Genomic DNA, 18,591 nt, shown 5'->3' on the forward strand with positions numbered 1-18,591 from the left:
TTGCATGCTGCTTATGCTGTTTGGCATGCAAGTAGTCTTATATTGTAGCTTCGCCAGGTATGACTGCTGCTGCACCTGGCATGCCTTCCTGAACTCTTTATTGAACCAGGGTTGGTCCCCTGGAGTGGGGGATATGCCGGGCCACGAGGTTACAGATTGTGGTTGAGAACAATTTTGCTGCTGCTGATGATGGCCCACAGTGCGTCATGGATGCCCAGTCTTGAGTTTCAAATCCTATCCCATTTAGCATGGTGGTGGTGCCACACAACACGATGGAGGATATCCTCAATGTGAGGACAGGACTTTGTCTCCACAAGGACTGTGCAATGCTCATTCCTACCGATACTGTCATGGACAGATGCACCTGTGGCAGGCAGGTTGGTGAGGATGAGGTTGAGTACGCTTTTCCTTCTTGTCGGTTCCATCACCACCTGCTCCAGACCGAGTCTAGCAGCTAGGTCCTTTAGGATTCGACCAGCTTGGGCAGTAGTGGTGCGTCTGAGCCACTCTCGGTGACGGACATTGAAGTCCGCCAGCCAAAGTACATTCTGCACCCTTGCCACCCTCAGTGCTTCCTCCAAGTGGTGTTCAACATGGAGGACTACTGATTCATCAGCTAAGGGGTGTGTGGTATGTAGTAATCAACAGGAGGTTTCCTTGCCCATGTTTGACCTGATGCCATAAGACTTCATGGGGTCCAGAGTTGATGTTGAGGACTCTCAGGGCAACTCCCTCCCGACTGTATACCACTGTGCCACCACCTCTGCTGGATCTATCCTGCCGGTGGGTCAGGACATACCCAGGGATGGTGACCGTGGTGTCTGGAATATTATCTGTCATGTATGAGTCGGTGAGTATGACTATGTCAGGCTGTTGCTTGACTAGCCTGTCAGATAGCTCTCCCCAGATGTTAGTAAGGACTTTGCAGGGCTGATAAGGCTGAGTTTTCCGTTGTTGTTTCCAGTGCCTAAGTCAATGCTGAGTGGTCCATCCAGTTACATTCCTTATAGACTTCGTAGCTGTTTGATACAACTGAACGGCTTGCTAGCCCATTTCGGAGGGCATTAACAGTCAACCACATTACTGTGGGCCTGGAGTCACATGTAGGCCAGTCCAGGTAAGGATGGCAGATTTCCTTCGCTTAATGACATTATTGAACCAGAAGGGTTTTTACAATCAACAATGGTTTCATGGTCATCATTAGACTTTTAATTCCAGATTTTTATTGAATTCAAATTCCTAGTCCAGTGACAATATCACTACGCCACCACCTCCCCATACTTAACTGCTGTACAATAAATATTTAGCTCCACATTCAGTGAGCTTCTTTCTATATTCTAGTTATTTTAAAGAAAGGCCTCAGTCAGTCTCAGTTTTTTTTATTCCACTCACTAACAGTGATTTGACAGAGATTCAAAGTCATAAAAGCTTTACAATAGTGCTACACTTAACTAGTTCAGTGTTTGTATTAATAGCATAACGCAGATGCAGGAAAATTGTTATTTGCAAGGCTGGCAACTCAAGTGCTTTTCTGTCTCTTGTAGATAATCTGGCTGTATGACAAAAATATTTTGAGTTAGCTAGAAAATTGATATTTTATGATTCAACGTGTTGTACCGTATTTGATCAATAAATGTGCTTTTGGTCATGCTTTCAAAGTTTGAATTATAACCTGTTTCTCTGAAATTTACACACTCTGTGATTTTATCATTCTTCTTCAGGTACTTTGATATTGGCTGTCAGCAACCCTTGACTTTATCAACAGTATTTTTCAGCATCAAACCCTTGAGAGCTTTCCTTTTGTATGTTTCGTATGTTTGATCCTTACCATACAGATTAAAATTTTCACTTACTGCTGATGAGTGTCCTAAATGAAAAGATTATATACATTAAAGTGGCTATAATGTTTCTACCATCTTATTCAGGCCGTCCGTTGAATAACTGTTGTGTAAAATGGAATAATCACACAGGTAAATTAGGGAACATTGAGTGTGTTGTTTTTCGTTTTTGTGTGGGCGTATATAGCTGGTGGGGGGTGCTGGTGGGGGAGTGAGGTGGTGTTGGCTTATGTCCTCCTTGGTTCGTAAGGCTGTTTGCAATAGTAAAGAGCCAATTAAGGAATTCCATTTCCCAGCACAGTATTGCCTTACTTTGATAAACACTTACAGGATTGCATTTAACTTGCTGAAAAATGGTTTATCTTTATTTTCAAGCCCAAAAGTTGTGGATCAGAGCTGTCTTGGACCAATATGGAATCCCAAAATGGATACTTTGATGAAGACATTACAGTAGATTCAGAAACTGAAAGGATTCTGCACTCAGGTAGAGCTAGTACACAAAGAAAGCTTGTGACAAATGGTAATAACTCATGCATTGACAAAGAAAAGAAAATCAAACCGCCTCAAAGCAGTGAGAGTGCAATGAGAGATCAAGAGAAGACTAAAAAGAACATGGATTATGATAAAAATAGTGACTCCTATTATTCAGATGATTGTGATGATTCGTCATATACATCTGATCAGTATTGCTCAGAAATCTCCAAATCCAGAACACCTAGTCCAAGGAAAAAGGGACAGGCAAAACAGAAGTTTGGCAATCCTTGTCATAATCAAGGTAAGCTTGTTAATTTTATTTTTAACCATAGTTAAAATCGTTTTTGGGTAGAGCGTTAAGATAAATTACTAATGATACAGTTTAAAAAAATTAATTTAGGAGAAAATGATTCGGCCTGAAGAAGCTCCTTAACTGGTTTAAGGATGCCACTGAGTAATAGTGGAATTCCTTACATTTTTGAACTTAAGTCTGAAAAGTTTGATTTGAACGATACTAAGACAATCTAGGGTAGTTTTGGTTTGAACAACAAGTTTGTTTAAAAAATGGAAAACCGGAGTATTCAGGAGAGATCTGCAAGTTTTACTTATCCCATTTTATAGGTTGCAGAAGACATTCCTCACCGTTTACTCATTGGCAGAATAAAAATGTATTTTCAAATGATCCTTGAGATATGCAACTGACAGGATGTACATGGACACATTCAAAGAGAGATCCCTTTTACTATTGTATGCAGGCACCTTGGTTTTGCTTCTGTGCATTAATCAACTGCTGAATCAGTTGGCATTGGTCACAATACTTGCAGTTCTTGAATGTATAATGTCACATTGACTGAGCTGTTAAATTTCATGGTCTTCTATTGTTTGTAATTTGCATAAATGACATGAAGACTGACATCGATTTCAGTTCTGATAACCCTAAAATAGAGAGAGCATGAGCGGCTGAGGTGCAGCTAAAGACTTGCAGAACAATTTTAATCCATTATTATCAATTGGGTAGACACTTGGAAAATAGTGATACCAAGAAATGTGCAGTAGTGCACATTGATCATAAAAATACATCCTCTATTTACAATAAATGTAACTGAATCAGTAGCTCTCTGATTCAATAGATTGGCTACTTCAAAATCAAGACAATGCCGTGAAGCAATAAAAGTTCTAAAATAATGCTGGTTTCATAGATTTCTACAATAGTGTTCACTCTATGGAAGTTAGTCAAAGGTTTTACAATTCACTCATCAGTACTGTATTCAGTTCTAATCAACACACTACACAAGTGTCATACTGCAACAAGAAGTTAGCATGGAGACAAACAGACCAGAATACGTGGCTAAAGGGGTGATGCAGGAAGGAGGGGTTCTATTTCATTAGGCACTAGCACCAGTACAAGGCAGAAAGGGACACGCGGACACGAGACTATGCCTGAGTGAGACATAGATTGAGTGAGGAATTGAGAATTTGGTTCAGGTGGGAAATTCTGGTAAGCTTTTCTTAACTTAACTCTTAATCTAAATTTAAAGTTTTTATTTTCAAACAATGTTAGTTGAATGAGCCTAGTTAAACAGGGAGCTGTCTGAAGTGGCAACTATCTGCCAATCAGCTGAAAATAGTTATCCTCAATAGATGTTAATTACTGTACCAGAAAGCTGAGCTTGCTAGTGAGTCATCAGAGGCTGTATATAAGCAGAAAGGTTTTAAACCTTCACACAAAAAGGGGCACATGAACACCAGACTACACCTGAGTGAGACGTAGATTGAGTGAGGAGTTGAGAATATGGTTCAGGTGGGAATTTCTGGTACACAGGAGGAAAGAGATGCTCCTTTTTCTATTTTTTTCAGCCTTCAGTAGTTGGTGAGTTTCCTTCCTTGTCTTCAAGGTTGGTGAGTGCAACTGTCTATTACTTTATTTGTAAATTATTAACTAATTGACAAATTAAATAAGGTTGGTCAGAAATGGCAGGGTTGGTGGTGTGCCGTGACAGTAGCATGTGGGAATCTGGAATACACTGCAATTCCAGGCAAATATATCTGCAGTAACTGTCTGTAGCTTGGGCAACTTCGGCTACGTGTTGCTGAGCTGGAGTCTGAGTTGAGACATTGCAGGGCATCAGGGAGGGGGGAGGGTTACCTGAACACTTTGTTCCAGGAGGCAGTCGCTTCCCATCAGTTAGGCAGAACCTTTGAGTTGGTCAGTTGTCAGGAACAGGGGGTTGTGACTGAGAGTCAGGCGGGTAAGGGAACCAGCAGGTAGTGATGGAGGAGCCTCAGCCCCTGATATTGTCCAACAAGTACGACATGCTTCTTCCTGTGTGGATGAGTAGAAGGACTGCAAGGTGGATGAGCGGACTGACCATGGCACAATGGTGAAGGAGGCCATTCATGTGGGGGGATCGTAGGGGAATCTGGTAGTGATAGGAGACAGTATCGTGTTACGGACAGGAGGGGGTTTAATTTAAACTGCCTTGATTTCTTCTCACTCCAGCTGTCTGTAATTGGAAAGTTGTTTGGATTTTGATTTCCCCCTTTATAAGTAGTGGTGTATTTTCCCATCCCTATAGTTTTGATGTGATTAAATTTCTATTACCAGCTCCACAGCAAACTCGAGATAGGGTAAAATCAGGGGATTCGTTTATTTTACGCACATTCAAAATGCGGGAGCGGGGGTTGTCGCTACCTAGCCTCTGGTACATTCATACAATTAAAAAAAAGGCTGAGAAAAGAAAGAGGTACAGGGGCAAAGAACACAGAAGATAAGAATTATTGTTTCACCTGAGTCCAGGGTCCAGAATCAAAAGTCCAGTGGTGTATTATTTTGCAGAGACGGCAGGTTGAAGACTGATGCTGGATAATTCACATTTCCACTGGAGATGACATCCACGATGAGATGAGCGTGTAGTGATGAATTTGTCTTGTAGACAGTGGTACAGAAGTTCCAGGAGAAACCGTGTAGATGGGGCCAGGCATTTAAACCTGGACAGAGCTCTTGTTCTGAGCTGCTGCTTGGTTGATGGACGATGGCAGTCTGAGCTTTGCAGCTTCACAAGGCAATATTACAGCTTCCAGCAGTTTGCCGGTGGGGGGGGTGCGGGGTGTAGTGTCATGTGATATGACTCCCACTTCTCCACTTTGGTTTGTTTATATTTCTTTGTCTGGATTCCTGAGATGGTTAATGTTTCAACCATAGGTAATTTTCATAAGAGGTTTCAGGGTCTTTTGTCCTCGCAGACTGATCATCTCCATTAGCAAAGGCTTGGCCTTAGAAATGTAAATGGCCTTTGCACAATTCCCTGGGATTTGATCTCTGTAGTCAGAGGGGTCATTAGCACCTCTTTAGAGGTAACGAGGTGGCAGCGGTTCTGAATGCCAGGAAGTTCCTTTTGTTTGAGTTAAAGCCAGTCATAACTTCAGTCATTTTAAAGCCTTTGTCCAGTTTTTAAAAATAATTTTATAAATTAGCAAGGATGAAATACAAATATTTTCTAAAAATACAGAGTGAGGTCTTAGCTCTGGGACAATAGTCAGTGGGATAGATATAGTTCTCTGCAGTTGAGACTGGGTCCAGATGGCTCTGTTGCCTACCTGGTGCCAAGGTTAAGGACATCTGCTCTGGGCTGGAGAGGAACTTGCAGTGGGAGAGGGAGGATCCAGTGGTTGTGGTCCATGTAGGTATGAATTGTTATGACACAGCAGTTGGTAAAGGCTGAGTTGTTTAAATCCCAGAGGGAAACTTGAACAACTGTCATAACCTATATTTTCAATTATTATGTTTGAGATGTAGCTCTGAATTCAGGAATATGACCACCAAGCCTCAAGGTTTTTTATATAAAACTAAATTAAATATTTATTAATTTAACAACAAATTAAACATGTACATACCTACAAATTACTACCATAAGAACTTTTAAACAAATCCCCAAATTAGTCACACCCAGGTAAATCTCCACCAAGGCAACAGTAACCCATAGACTTTAAACAACAGACACCAGGCAAAGCAAATTTGACCGTATGAATTTAAAATGAGGTTTCTTGCAATTTGGTTCCTTTGCAGACACCGTTGTTGGCTTACAGGCTGGTTAGATTGTAAATGCCTCTGACTTACACACACACACTCCTTTCTGTTTATACCTAGCTTCCCCTTTGAAGGTAAATTTTTCATTGTATCCTAGGCTTTTAACGTGTTATCTTCTCCAAAACATTTTCAACCCACTAATTTTATTGGTAATATAAGCATATTGCTTGGCGTCTCCCAGCAAGATGCAAGATTTTACTCATTCTTTTGAACGCTTTATTTAAAAATGCAAAATGCCCCCTTGGCACCTATGTTTGACATGGGGCGGTGGTGGCATAGTGGTATTGTTGCTGGACTAGTGGTCCAGAGACCCAGGGTAATGCTCTGGGGACCCGGATTTGAATCCCACCACAGCAGATGGTGAAATCTGAATTTTAAAAAATTTGGAATTCAAAGTCTAATGATGACCATGAAATTATTGCCAATTGTTGTAAAAAAACCATCTGGTTCACTAATGCCCTTTAGGGAAGGAAATCTGTCCTTACCTGGTCTGGCCTACATGTGACTCCAGATGCACAGCAGTGTGTTTGGCTCTTAAATACCCTCTGAACAAGGGCAGTTAGGGATGGGCAATAAATGCTGGCCTAGCCAGCAACGCCCACATCCCATGAATAAAAAAATGTTTTCAAACTTCTCTATGTTTATCTAATTACCATTTCAAACCTACTTCTTTCTATACGTCAAAGCATGTAGACTAATTGGCTTTAATCCAATTAAGACACACACAGACACACCCCAGTACAATTCTAATTAAGAAATAATTTCCAATAACATGATAGACATTAATATCTCATGGCACCAACAACATTTATAGGACAAGGAAGAGGTTCTATATAGGGAGTATGAGCATCTAGGGGTTAAATTAAAAAGCAAAACCTCTAGTAATAATCTTTGGATTATCACCTGAGCCACGGGCAAATTGATGCAGGGTAAATAAGATTAGAGAGGTGAATGTGTGACTCAAAAATTGGTGTGGGAGAAATTGGTTTCAATTCATGGGGCACTGGCACCAGTACTGGGGCAAGTGGGAGCTGTACTATTGGGATGGTCTACACTTGAACCTTGCTGGAACCAGTATGCTGGTGAATTGTCTAACTAGGGTGGTAGAGAGACCTTTAAAGTAAATAGCGGGGGGGAAGGGATCGTGTGAGAGGTTATATGGTAAAGTAAATGAAAACAACAAAGTAATGGAGCAGGGCAGCAATTTGGGTAATGAGTTCCAGAGTGTGACAGGAAGGGACAGAACATACAATTGTAAGAGTGCACCAGCAGATGAAGCCGAAAATGGTAAAAAAAAAGTGTAAGGCCTGAATGCCTTATCTGAATGAATGTAGCGCTTGTAGCAAAAGGGATGAATTGTTAGCACAGATAAAGATAAATATGTATGACCTGATGGTCACCTTTCAACCATGTCTCTGTAATGCCTAAGGCTGGGATCTGAATGTTGAGGGGTTTTTGACATATTGAAACAATGGGAAGCTAGGAAGAGGTGACGTGGTAGCTTTGTTAATTAAGGATGGCATTTGTTCAGTACTGAGAGAAGACCGTAGCTTGAAAGAGCAAGATGTAGAATCAGTTTGGGTAGAGATAATAAATAGTAAAGGTAAGAGGTTGCTTGTGGGGGTAGTTTATAGGCTCCCTTACAGTAGTTACACTGTAGGACAGAGTATGCAGGAAGAAATAAATGGGGTGTGTAAGAAAGGTACCATGATAATCACGGGTAGCTTTAATCTACATGTAGATTGTGAGAGTCAGATTGGCAAAGGTCGCCTGCAAAATGAGTTCATAAGTGTTTTCAGGACAGGTTCTTAGAGCAGTGCACTCTAGAACCAACCAGGAAGCAGGATGTCCTAGACCTGGTAATGTGCAATGAGACAAGGAGCCTCTCGATGACAGGGATCACAACATGATAGAATTTCATGTTCAGTTTGAAATGGAGAAGTGTGGGCCCATGATTAGTGTTCTAAACCTAAATAAAGGTGAGTATGAAGGCAGAGCCGGCTAAGGTGAACTGGGAAACTCGGTTGAAGGGTAGCACAGTAGAGTAGCAGTGGTAGACTTTTAAGGAGATATTTAATAACGCTCAGAAAAGATTTATCCCAATGAGAAAGAAAGGCTCTTTGAGAAAGAGTCATCGTTTGTGGCTAAGTAAAGAAATGAAGGATATTGTTAAATTGAAAGAAAAAATGTACAAATCTGCAAAGATTAGTGGTATTGGCAGAAAGTAGGAAGCTATAGGCCAGTTGGCCGAACATTTGTCATGGGGAAAATACTAGAATCCATTATTAAGGAGGTATAACAGGATGCTTAGTTAATTATGATTTGATCAGGAAGAGCTAACATGGCTTTGTGAAAGGGAAATCGTGTTTAGAGTTTATTGGCTAAGTAACATTCTAGGTGGATAAAGGGGAACCAGTCGATGTGGTGGATTTCCAAAAGGCATTTGGCAACTTGCCAAAGGTTACTACACAGGATAAGAACACATGGTATAGGGAGTAACATATTAGCATGGATAAAGGATTGGTTGGCTAACACGAAGCAGAGAGTAGGGATGAATGGGCCTTTTTCGGATTGGCAAGTTGTAACTACTGGAGTCCACAGGGATCAGTGCTGTTTACAATCTATATCAGTGACTTGGATGAAGGGAGTGAATGTATGGTAACTAAGTTTGCTGACGACATCACGATAGTTAGGAAAGTAAGTTGTCACAAGGAGATGGAGATTCTGCAAAGGGATATAGACAGGTTAAGTGAGTGGGCAAAAATTTAACAGTTGGAGTATAACATGACTAAATGTGAACTTGTTCACTTTGGAAGGGAACACAGAAAAGCAGTATACTCTTTAAATGGAGAAAGATTGCAGAACTCAGTGGTACAGAGGGATCTAGGTGTCCCGGCACATGTATCACGTAAAATTAGTATGCAGGTACAGCAAGTGATTGGGAAGGCAAATGGAATGTTGGTGTTTATTGCAAAATGAATGGAATATAAAATTATGGAAGTTTTACTACAGCTGTACAGGGCCTTGATGAGACCACATCTCAAGTACTGTGTGCAGTTTTGGTTTCGTTATTTAAAAAAAGATATAATCGCTTTAGAAGCATTACAGAGAAGGTTCACTGGACTCATTCCTGGGATGAAGGTGTTGTCTTATGAAGAAAGGTTGAACTAGTTAGGCCTATACCCATTGGAGTTTAGAAGAATGAGAGGTGATCTTATTGAAATATATAAATCCTGAGGGGGCTTGATAGGATGGATACAAGGAGAATGTTTCCTCTTGTGAGGGAGACTAAAACTAGGGGAGATGGTTTAAAAATAAGAGATTTCCCTTTTAAGAGAGATGAGGAGAAAATTTTTCTCCCCAAGGGTCGTTGGTGTGTGCAATTCTCTTCCCCAGAAAGTTGGAGTCTGGGCCTTTGAAGTTATTCAAGGTAGATTAGACAGATTTTGTTAGTCAAGGGGGAGGAGGGTTATGGGGGGGGGGGGGGGCAGATAGGAAAATTGAGCTGAGACAACAACCAGATCAGCCATGATCTTATTGAATGGCGAAGCATGCTTGAAGGGCCAAATGGCCTACTCGTACTCCTATGTTCCGAGACCGGAGCTGTACCATTGGGATGAGCTGCAACTGAATCAAGCTGCAACCTGACACCAAGTCCTAGCGGAAAGGATAAATAGGGCTGTAAAAAGGACTTTTTACTACTTTTGCTAGTTCAGGGATTTTTACTAAGGGACAAGAGCAAAGTTCGGGTCACATACTGTGAAATAGATGCTCCAAGTAAAGCAAAGTCTAAAATAACCAAGGTGGTTACAGAAGGTGTGGCAAACAAAAAATATTAAATTAAATGGTATGAGAAAGACAATATTATCAAAGAAAGACAAGTTTGGGTCTCTTGACCAAATGAGTTTTATATTCTAATGCATGGAGTATAAGAAATAAATTGAGTAAATTGGAGATACAGTTTAGAGATTATGATATGATGGTTATTACTGAGACATGGCTACAAGCTGGACATGATTGAGAGTTAAATATTCCAGGCTATAGATTGTTTAGAAAGAATAGGGAAACTAGAAGAGGAGTTTATCAAAATTAAAATACTGCAGTTGCTGGAAATCTGAAACAAACAAAGGGCTGGAAAAACTCAGCGGGCCTGGCAGCATCTCTGGAGTGAGAAACAGAGTTAACGATTCAAATCCAATAAGACTCTTCGGTGGAATGTAGCCTTATTAATGATATTACATTAGTATTAGAGGATACAGGTAAGGGAAATCAATCAGCAGAGAAACTGATTAAACTTGAGGAATGAGAGGGCTTGAAACTGTTGCAGGAGTTGTTCCCAGGCTTCATGATAGGAATGAAGTGACAGAACCTTTAGTTCAGGCTTTAGAGAATCTTATAACAAAAACAGTTGTTTTAAAAATGAATTTTCTCTCACATTGGGGAGAACAGAGTAGCTCAAGTTAGAAAAGTAGTACATTTCTTGAGTTGTTCAAGACAGTTTTCTGGAGCATTGTCTTCAAGAACCAACAAAAAGGTGGGCCATTCTAGATTTAGTAATGGGGAATGAGCTAGGATTCATTAGTCTAACAGTAAGGAAATGATTATCTAACAGCGACCATAATGTGATAAAATTCAATGTTATTGAAAAGGAACTTTAACGGGAGAAGAGAGAGAGAGATGCAACAAATTGGTCAAAATTGTTATCAGGTAAAATTACAGATTAACAGTGGGAGGTGGTCAAAAGAATAGGACCACTATATATGCCTAAAGAGATAAGAGCTCCACTTACGAAATAAAACAACTATGATTGACAAAACAGGTGAGAGATAACGTAACATGGTGTCAATTCTGGGGATTGTGAGAGATATAAAGAACAGCAAAGAAGGACAAAAAGGTAGTAGGAGCTGCAAAAAAGGGAATGCAAGAAAGAAATAGAAAGAGAAACTTGAGAGGGTTAACCAGATTACAACAAAAATGATCCAACAGGTATATCAGAAGAAAAAGGGTAATGTTGGATCCTTTAAAAGCAGATATGGGTGATATTACAAATTAAAATAAGAAAATCACTATTGTCTATGGATATAGATTTTAGGGATTTGGAGAAGACATTTGATAAGGTTCGACATGAGAGACTGTTGGCTTCAACTCCATGTGCTTTAATTTTAATTAAATCATTAACCTGGCTAAGATTTTAGTTAGATGGTAAAATACAGAGTAACAATAATGGGTAAGTACTCAAATTGGAAGGAAGTGACTAGTGGTGTTCTACAATGATTTGTACTGGGGCCTCAACTATTCACTATATTTGTTAATGATCTTAGTTAACACAATAGAAAGCCATGTATCCAAGTTTGCAGATGACACAAAGATTGGTGGCATAGTAAACATTGATAGATGAAGTGGTAGATGGATTTTAATGCAATCTAAGTGTGGGGTCATCTATCTTGAACTGGAAAAGGATAGATTTGAGTATTGATTGGTGAAAAGTAATCAACAGTGGAAGTCCAAGGAGATTTAGTGGTTCATCCACACAGATCTTTCGTATGTAGCAATCAGGTACAAAAAAAAATCAAAGGGCTAATGGAATGTTAGCCTTTATATCTAGAGGGCTAGAAGGTAATGGGGAGGAAATTTTGCTACAGCTAAATGAAGCTCTGGTTAGACCATTTCTGGAGTGCTGTGTACAGTTCTGGGCATTATACCATAGAAAGTATATGTTGATCTAGGAAGAACTGCAGCACTAATTCACCAGAATGTTACCCAGCTCCAAGGTTTAAATTGCACATGAGCTAGCTATGTATTCCCTGCAATCTAGAATGCGAAGGGGTGAATTGATTGAGGTTTTTTAGGATTTTGAAAGGAATTGTTAGAGTGGATAGAGAAAAGACTTTTCAGTTGGCTTGGTGGGAGGGCGGGGGGGTGGCTGTTAATCTGCCAAAAGGGGTGTAACCTTAAAATCAGACCCAGACCATTCTGGAGAGAAGTTAGGAAACACTTCTTCACACAAAACATGGTAGAAATGTGGAACACTCTTCAAATAAAAGCAGTAGATGCTAACTCAATTACTTCTAAATCTGAGATAACTAGACTTTTGCTGTCCAAGGGCATTAAAGGATATGGAACCAAGGGAGATAAATAGAGTTAGAATACAGATTATCGTTTATCTCGTTGAATGGCAGCATAGGCACATGGGGCTGAATGACCTCCTCCTATTCCTACTTTAATTGAACTTTTTAGTAAAATATTCCAAGGTGCTTTACGGGAATGTTATCAAATAGCATTTGACACTAAGCCACATAAGGAACATGGAATCATAGGATTGTTACAGCGCAGAAGGAGGCCATCCGGCCTGTCATATCTGCATCAGTTTGCCAAATGAGCAATTTACCCACTGACAATTCCCTGCCTTCTCCCTGTAACCTTGCACATTCTTCCTTTTAAGATAACGATCTAATTCCCATTTTAAATGCCTCAATTGAACCTGCCTCCATATGACACTCAGGCAGTACATTCCAGACTTCAACGACTCGTCGCATGAAAATATTTTTTTTCTCAGGTAGCTTTTGCTTCTTTTGTCAATTACTTTAAATCTGTGCCCTCTTGCTCCCACTCATGAAAGAATTAAGAACAGTTTCTCCCTACCTACTCTGTCCAGACCCCTCATGATTTTGAATACCTCTATCAAATCTCTTCTCAGCCTTCTCTTCTCCAAGGAAAACGCTTCCAACTTCTTCAATCTGTCTTCATAACTAAAGTCCCTCATTCCTGAAACCATTCTCTCAAATCTTTTCCGCACTCCCTCCAGTGTCTTCACATCTTTTTTAAAGTGCGATGCCCAGATTTGGATACACTACTCCAGCTGAGGCCAAACTAGTGTCTTATACAAGTTCAGCATAACTTCCTTGCTCTTGTCCTCTATTCCCCCATTAATAAAGCCTAGGATACTGTATGCTTTATTAACCACTTTCTCAACCTGTCCAGCCACCTTTAATGACTTATGCATATATGCGCCCAGGACCCTGAGCTCCTGCACCCCTTTTAGAGTTGTACCCTCTTTTATATTGTCTCTCCATGTTTTTCCTACCAAAATAAATCATTTCTCAATTCTCTGCATTGAGCTTCATCTGCCACTTGTCTGCCCATTCCACCACCAACTTGTCTATGTCCTTTTGAGGTTTTTGCATTATCCTCCTCACAATACTTCCAAGCTTTGTATCATCATTTTGTATTTAAATTTTGAAATTGTTCCTTGTATACCATGGCCTAGGTCATTAAGATATATCAGGAAAAGCAAGAGTCCCAACACTGACTCCTGGATAACTCTGCTATAAACCTTACTCCATTCTGAGAAACATCCATTAACCACTACTCTGTTTCCTGTCACTCAGGAAATTCCAGAGCTAGGTAGCCGAAGACACAGCCAGCAATAGTGGAGTAATGAAAATCAGGGGAGATATATAAGAGGCCAGAAAAGGAGGAATGAAGGGATCTTGGCAGACACTAGGGCTTGAGGAGGTTACAGATATAGGGAGGGTTGAAACCACAAAGGGATTTGAAGACAAGAATGAGAATTTTAAAGTTGTGGTATTTCTGGATCAGGAGCAAGGTATGGTAAGTTCCAACGCTGGCTGCTGTGCCTTCAGCTGCATAGCCTCTAAGCTTTGGAATTCCCTCCTCATTACCCCTCTTGTCCTTTAAGATGATCCTTAAAATCTACCATTTTGACCAGGACTTGACCACACAATCTAGGGTGACACCAGTCCAGTACTGAGGAGGTATAAAAATCTTATGGTGCTATCCAAGCAGCAGGCAAGTTCTCTGTTTTTTGTGATTTTGTTTTGTTCTGCACTGTATATGACTGTGCTTTTTTTTTGTTGGGTCTTTTGTTGGGGAATATTGTTTTCTTTCAAGCCTGAATCTGTTGTAATTTCCTTAAATTCCCTCACTCGATGGAAGATACTAACATTGACCGATAAGCACGATAGCTTAGAGCATGGAAGTTTAATTCTTTCCTCTCGGCTGTTTGTTTATCTGAATAATTCACATATCTCTCTTAATTTGATCTAGTCAGGAAGTGTAACAGGATAAGCATTCCTTTGCCTGTTCTGCTATAAATAACAATATCAAGATTTTTAAAAAACGATGCATAAAACAGGTGAAATCACATGTCATTAGATATATGCCAATTTAATAGGGTGATATCAGCAGTTGTAATTGATCTCTTCCCTCTCACATGTCCACTTCAGCCCTTACACCTGCCCACCCCTCCTTCCCTGTATCCACTCTCCTCTTCTTCCCTTTCCTTGACATCTCCTCTCTGTGCTACTTCTGTGGTTGTAAGCACACATTGCTGTATAAAGGTAGGAACAGTATGCTCCCACATTCCTTCCTGACCACCCCCCCTCTCCTCCTCCTTACCCCAAATCTTCCCACATTTCTCCAGCTGCCATGGTGGGAATTGAACCCATGTCCCCAGAGCATTAGCCTGGGCCTCTGGATTACTAGCCCAGTGACATTACCACTATGCCATCATCTTCCCAAGAAGATAATGGCATCCGAAGACCCAGATCCCAGCTGATTGTAAAACTGCTTTCTATGGGAAAAGAGACATCCCTTCATGAGGAGGATGCAAGGATGGGAACAGACAGGCATTTCTGCGGCAGCAAAAGAAACTCCCGGATGGTATGTTGCCTCCCTGGTGCCAAGGTCAAGCATGTCTCGGAAGGGCTGCAGGGCATTCTGAAGGGGGGGTGGTGAACAGCCAATAGTCGTGGTACATATTGGTACCAATGATAAGTTAAAAAAAGGGATGAGGTCCTACAAGCTGAATATAGGGAGTTAGGACGTAAATTAAAAAGTAGGACCTCAAAAGTAGTAATATCAGGATTACTACCAGTGCCACGTGCTAGCGAGAGTAAAAGTAACAGAATATATCAGATGAATACGTAGCTGAAGAAAACTAGCCAGTAATATAAAAGAAGATTGAAAGAGTTTTTTTAGATATATAAAGGGTAAGAGAGAGGCAAAAGTGGACATTGAGCAGCTGGAAAATGACGCTGGAGAAGTAGTAGTGGGGAACAAGGAAATGGCGGAGGAACTGAAGATTGGCTGTCTGGCAGGAGGCAGAGAGTGGGGATAAGGGGGTCCTTCTCAGGATGGCGGCCGGTGACTAGTGGGGTTCCGCAGGGGACAGTGTTGGGACTACAACTTTTCACTTTATACATTAATGATCTAGATGAAGGAACTGAGGGCATCCTGGCTAAGTTTGCAGATGATAGAAAGATAGGTGGAGGGACAGGTAGTATTGAGGAGGCGGGGAGGCTGCAGAAGAATTTGAACAGGTTAGGAGAATGGGCAAAGAAGTGGCAGATGGAATACAACGTGGGAAAGTGTGAGGTCATGCACTTTGGTAGGAAGAATAGAGGCATAGACTATTTTCTAAATGGGGAGAGAATTCAGAAATCTGGAGTGCAAAGGGACTTGGGAGTCCTAGTCCAGGATTCTCCTAAGGTTAACTTGCAGGTTGAGTCGGTAGTTAGGAAGGCAAATGCAATGTTGGCATTTATTTCGAGAGGACTAGAATATAAAAGCAGGGATGTGCTGCTGAGGCTTCATAAGGCTCTGGTCAGACCACATATGGAATATTGTGAGCAATTTTGGGCCCCGTATCTCAGGAAGGATGTTCTGACCCTGGAGAGGGTCCAGAGGAGGTTCACGAGAATGATCCCAGGAATGAAAGGCTTAACATATGAGGAACGTTTGAGGACTCTGGGTCTATACTCAATGGAGTTTAGAAGGATGAGGGGGGATCTGTTTGAAACTTACAGAATACTGAAAGGCCTGGATAGAGTGGACGTGGGGAAGATGTTTTCATTAGTAAGAGAGACTAGGACCCGAGGGCACAGCCTCAGAGTAAAGGGAAGACCTTTTAGAACAGAGATGAGGAGAAACTTCTTTAGCCAGAGAGTGGTGAATCTATGGAACTCATTGCCACAGAAGGCTGTGGAGGCCAGATCATTGATCGTATTTAAGACCGAGGTAGATAGGTTCTTGATTGGTAAGGGGATCAAAGGTTACAGGGAGAAGGTGGGAAAATGGGTTTGAGAAACTTATTAGCCATGATTGAATGGCGGAGCAGACTCGATGGGCCGAATGGCCTAATTTCTGCTCCTATGTCTTATGGTCTTATGATTGATTGAGGAACCTTACTAAAAGTGATGACAGTGCTTAGGCAATAGCTAATATTTAAGGATCATATGCATGAATTACAACAATTATTCATTCCTGTCTGGCACAAAAATAAAACAGGAAAAGTAGCTCAACCATGGCTTACAAAAGAAATTAGGGATAGTATTAGATCCAAATATAAAATTGCCAGAAAAGCAGCAAGCCAAAAGAGTGGGAGCAGTTTTAGAATTCAGCAAAAGTGGACAAAAAGATTGATCAAGAAGGGGAAAATGGAGTATGAGAGTAAACTTGCAAGGAACATAAAAACTGACTGTAAAAGCTTCTATAAATATGTGAAGAGAAAAAGATTGGCAAAGACAAATGTAGGCCCCTTACAGTCAGAAACTGGGGAAATTGTAATGAGGAACAAAGAAATGGCAGAAGAATTGAACACATATTTTGGTTCTGTCTTCATAAAGGAGGACACAAATAATTTCACAGAAATGCTAGGGAACCAAGGGTCTAGTGAGAGGGAGGAATTGAAGAAAATCAGTATTAGTAAAAAAAAAATGGTGCTGGAGAAATTAATTGGGTTAAAGGCTGAAAAATCCCCAGGTCCAGATAATCTACATCTCAGAGTACTGAAGAAAGTGGCCTTGGAAATATTGGATGCATTGGTGGTCATCGTCCAAAATGCTATAGACTCTGGAGCAGTTCCTACAGATTGGAGGGTGGCAAATGTAGCCCCACTATTTAGCCTAACACCAATAGTGGGGAAAATGCTAGAGTCTATTATAAATGATGTGGTAACAGAACACTTGGAAAGCATCAACAGGATTAGACAAATTCAGCATGGGTTTATGAAAGGGAAATCATGCTTAGCTAATCTACTGGAGTTTTTTGAGGACATAACTAGTAGAATAGATAAGGGAGAACCAGTGGATGTGGTGTATTTGGATTTCAAGAAGGCTTTTGATAAGGTCCCACATAAGAGGCCAGTGGGCAAAATTAAAGCACATGGGATTGTGGGTAATATACTGACATCGATTGAAAATTGGTTGACAGACTGGAAACAGTGTGGAAATAAATGGGTCTTTTTCCGGGTGGCAGGCGCTGACTAGTAGTGTACACGGGGATCAGTGCTTAGGCTCCAGCTATTCATGATATATATAAATGACTTGGATGAGGAAACCAAATGCAATATTTCCAAGTTTGGTGATGACACAAAACTGGGCGGGTTGTGAGGAGGATGCAAGGAGGCTTCAGGGCGATTTAGACAAGTGTGTGTGGGCAAACATGTGGCAGATGCAGTATAACGTGGATAAATGTGAAGTTATACGCTTCAGTGTGAAGAACAGAAAGGTAGAGTATTATTTAAATGGTGATATATTGAGAAATGTGGATGTACAAAGGGATCTGGGTGTCCTTGTACACCAGTCAACGGAAGTAAACAGGCAGGTGCAGAAGGCAATTAGGAAGGCAAATGATGTGTTGGCCTTCATTGCACGAGGATTTGAGTTCAGAAGTAAGGATGTCTTACTGCAGTTATACAGGGCCTTGGTGAGGCCACACCTGGCACACCTTGTATGCAGTTTTGTTCTCACTACCTAGGAAAGGATATACATGCCATAAAGGGAGTGCAGTGAAGGTTCATTAGGCTGATACTGGGGATGGCAGGACTGTCACAGAATTTCACTGTGCAGAAGAGGCCCTTCGGCCCATTCGAGTCTGCACCTACACGTGAGAAACACCTGTCGCTTGAGGAGAGGTTGGTTCGACAGGGCCTGTATTCATGAGAGTTTAGAAGAATGAGAGGGGATCTGATTGAAATGTATAAAATTCTAACAGGGCTAGACAGACTGGATGCAGGGAGGATGTTTCCTCTTGAAAATTTTTTAAAATTCATTCATGGGATCTGGGTGTCACTGGCTTGCCAGTATTTATTTTCCATCCCTAATTGCCCTTGAGAAGCTAGTGGTGAGCTGCCTTCTTGAACCGCTGCAGTCCATGTGGTGTAGGTACACC

At 41.0% G+C, this 18,591-nt stretch overlaps 1 protein-coding gene across 1 annotated transcript in view; it reads left to right on the plus strand.

Moving 5' to 3' along the window:
• Positions 1-18,591, plus strand: part of lca5 (lebercilin LCA5) — a 121,526-nt gene that overhangs the window by 13,949 nt on the left and 88,986 nt on the right. The window contains exon 2 of the mRNA XM_078542471.1: positions 2,214-2,613. Coding sequence (XP_078398597.1) covers positions 2,214-2,613 — 400 coding nt within the window. The remainder of the gene's footprint in view (positions 1-2,213; positions 2,614-18,591) is intronic.

The sequence above is a fragment of the Cetorhinus maximus genome, chromosome 5 (genome assembly GCF_964194155.1).
Source record: "Cetorhinus maximus chromosome 5, sCetMax3.hap1.1, whole genome shotgun sequence".
Taxonomy (NCBI): domain Eukaryota; kingdom Metazoa; phylum Chordata; class Chondrichthyes; order Lamniformes; family Cetorhinidae; genus Cetorhinus; species Cetorhinus maximus.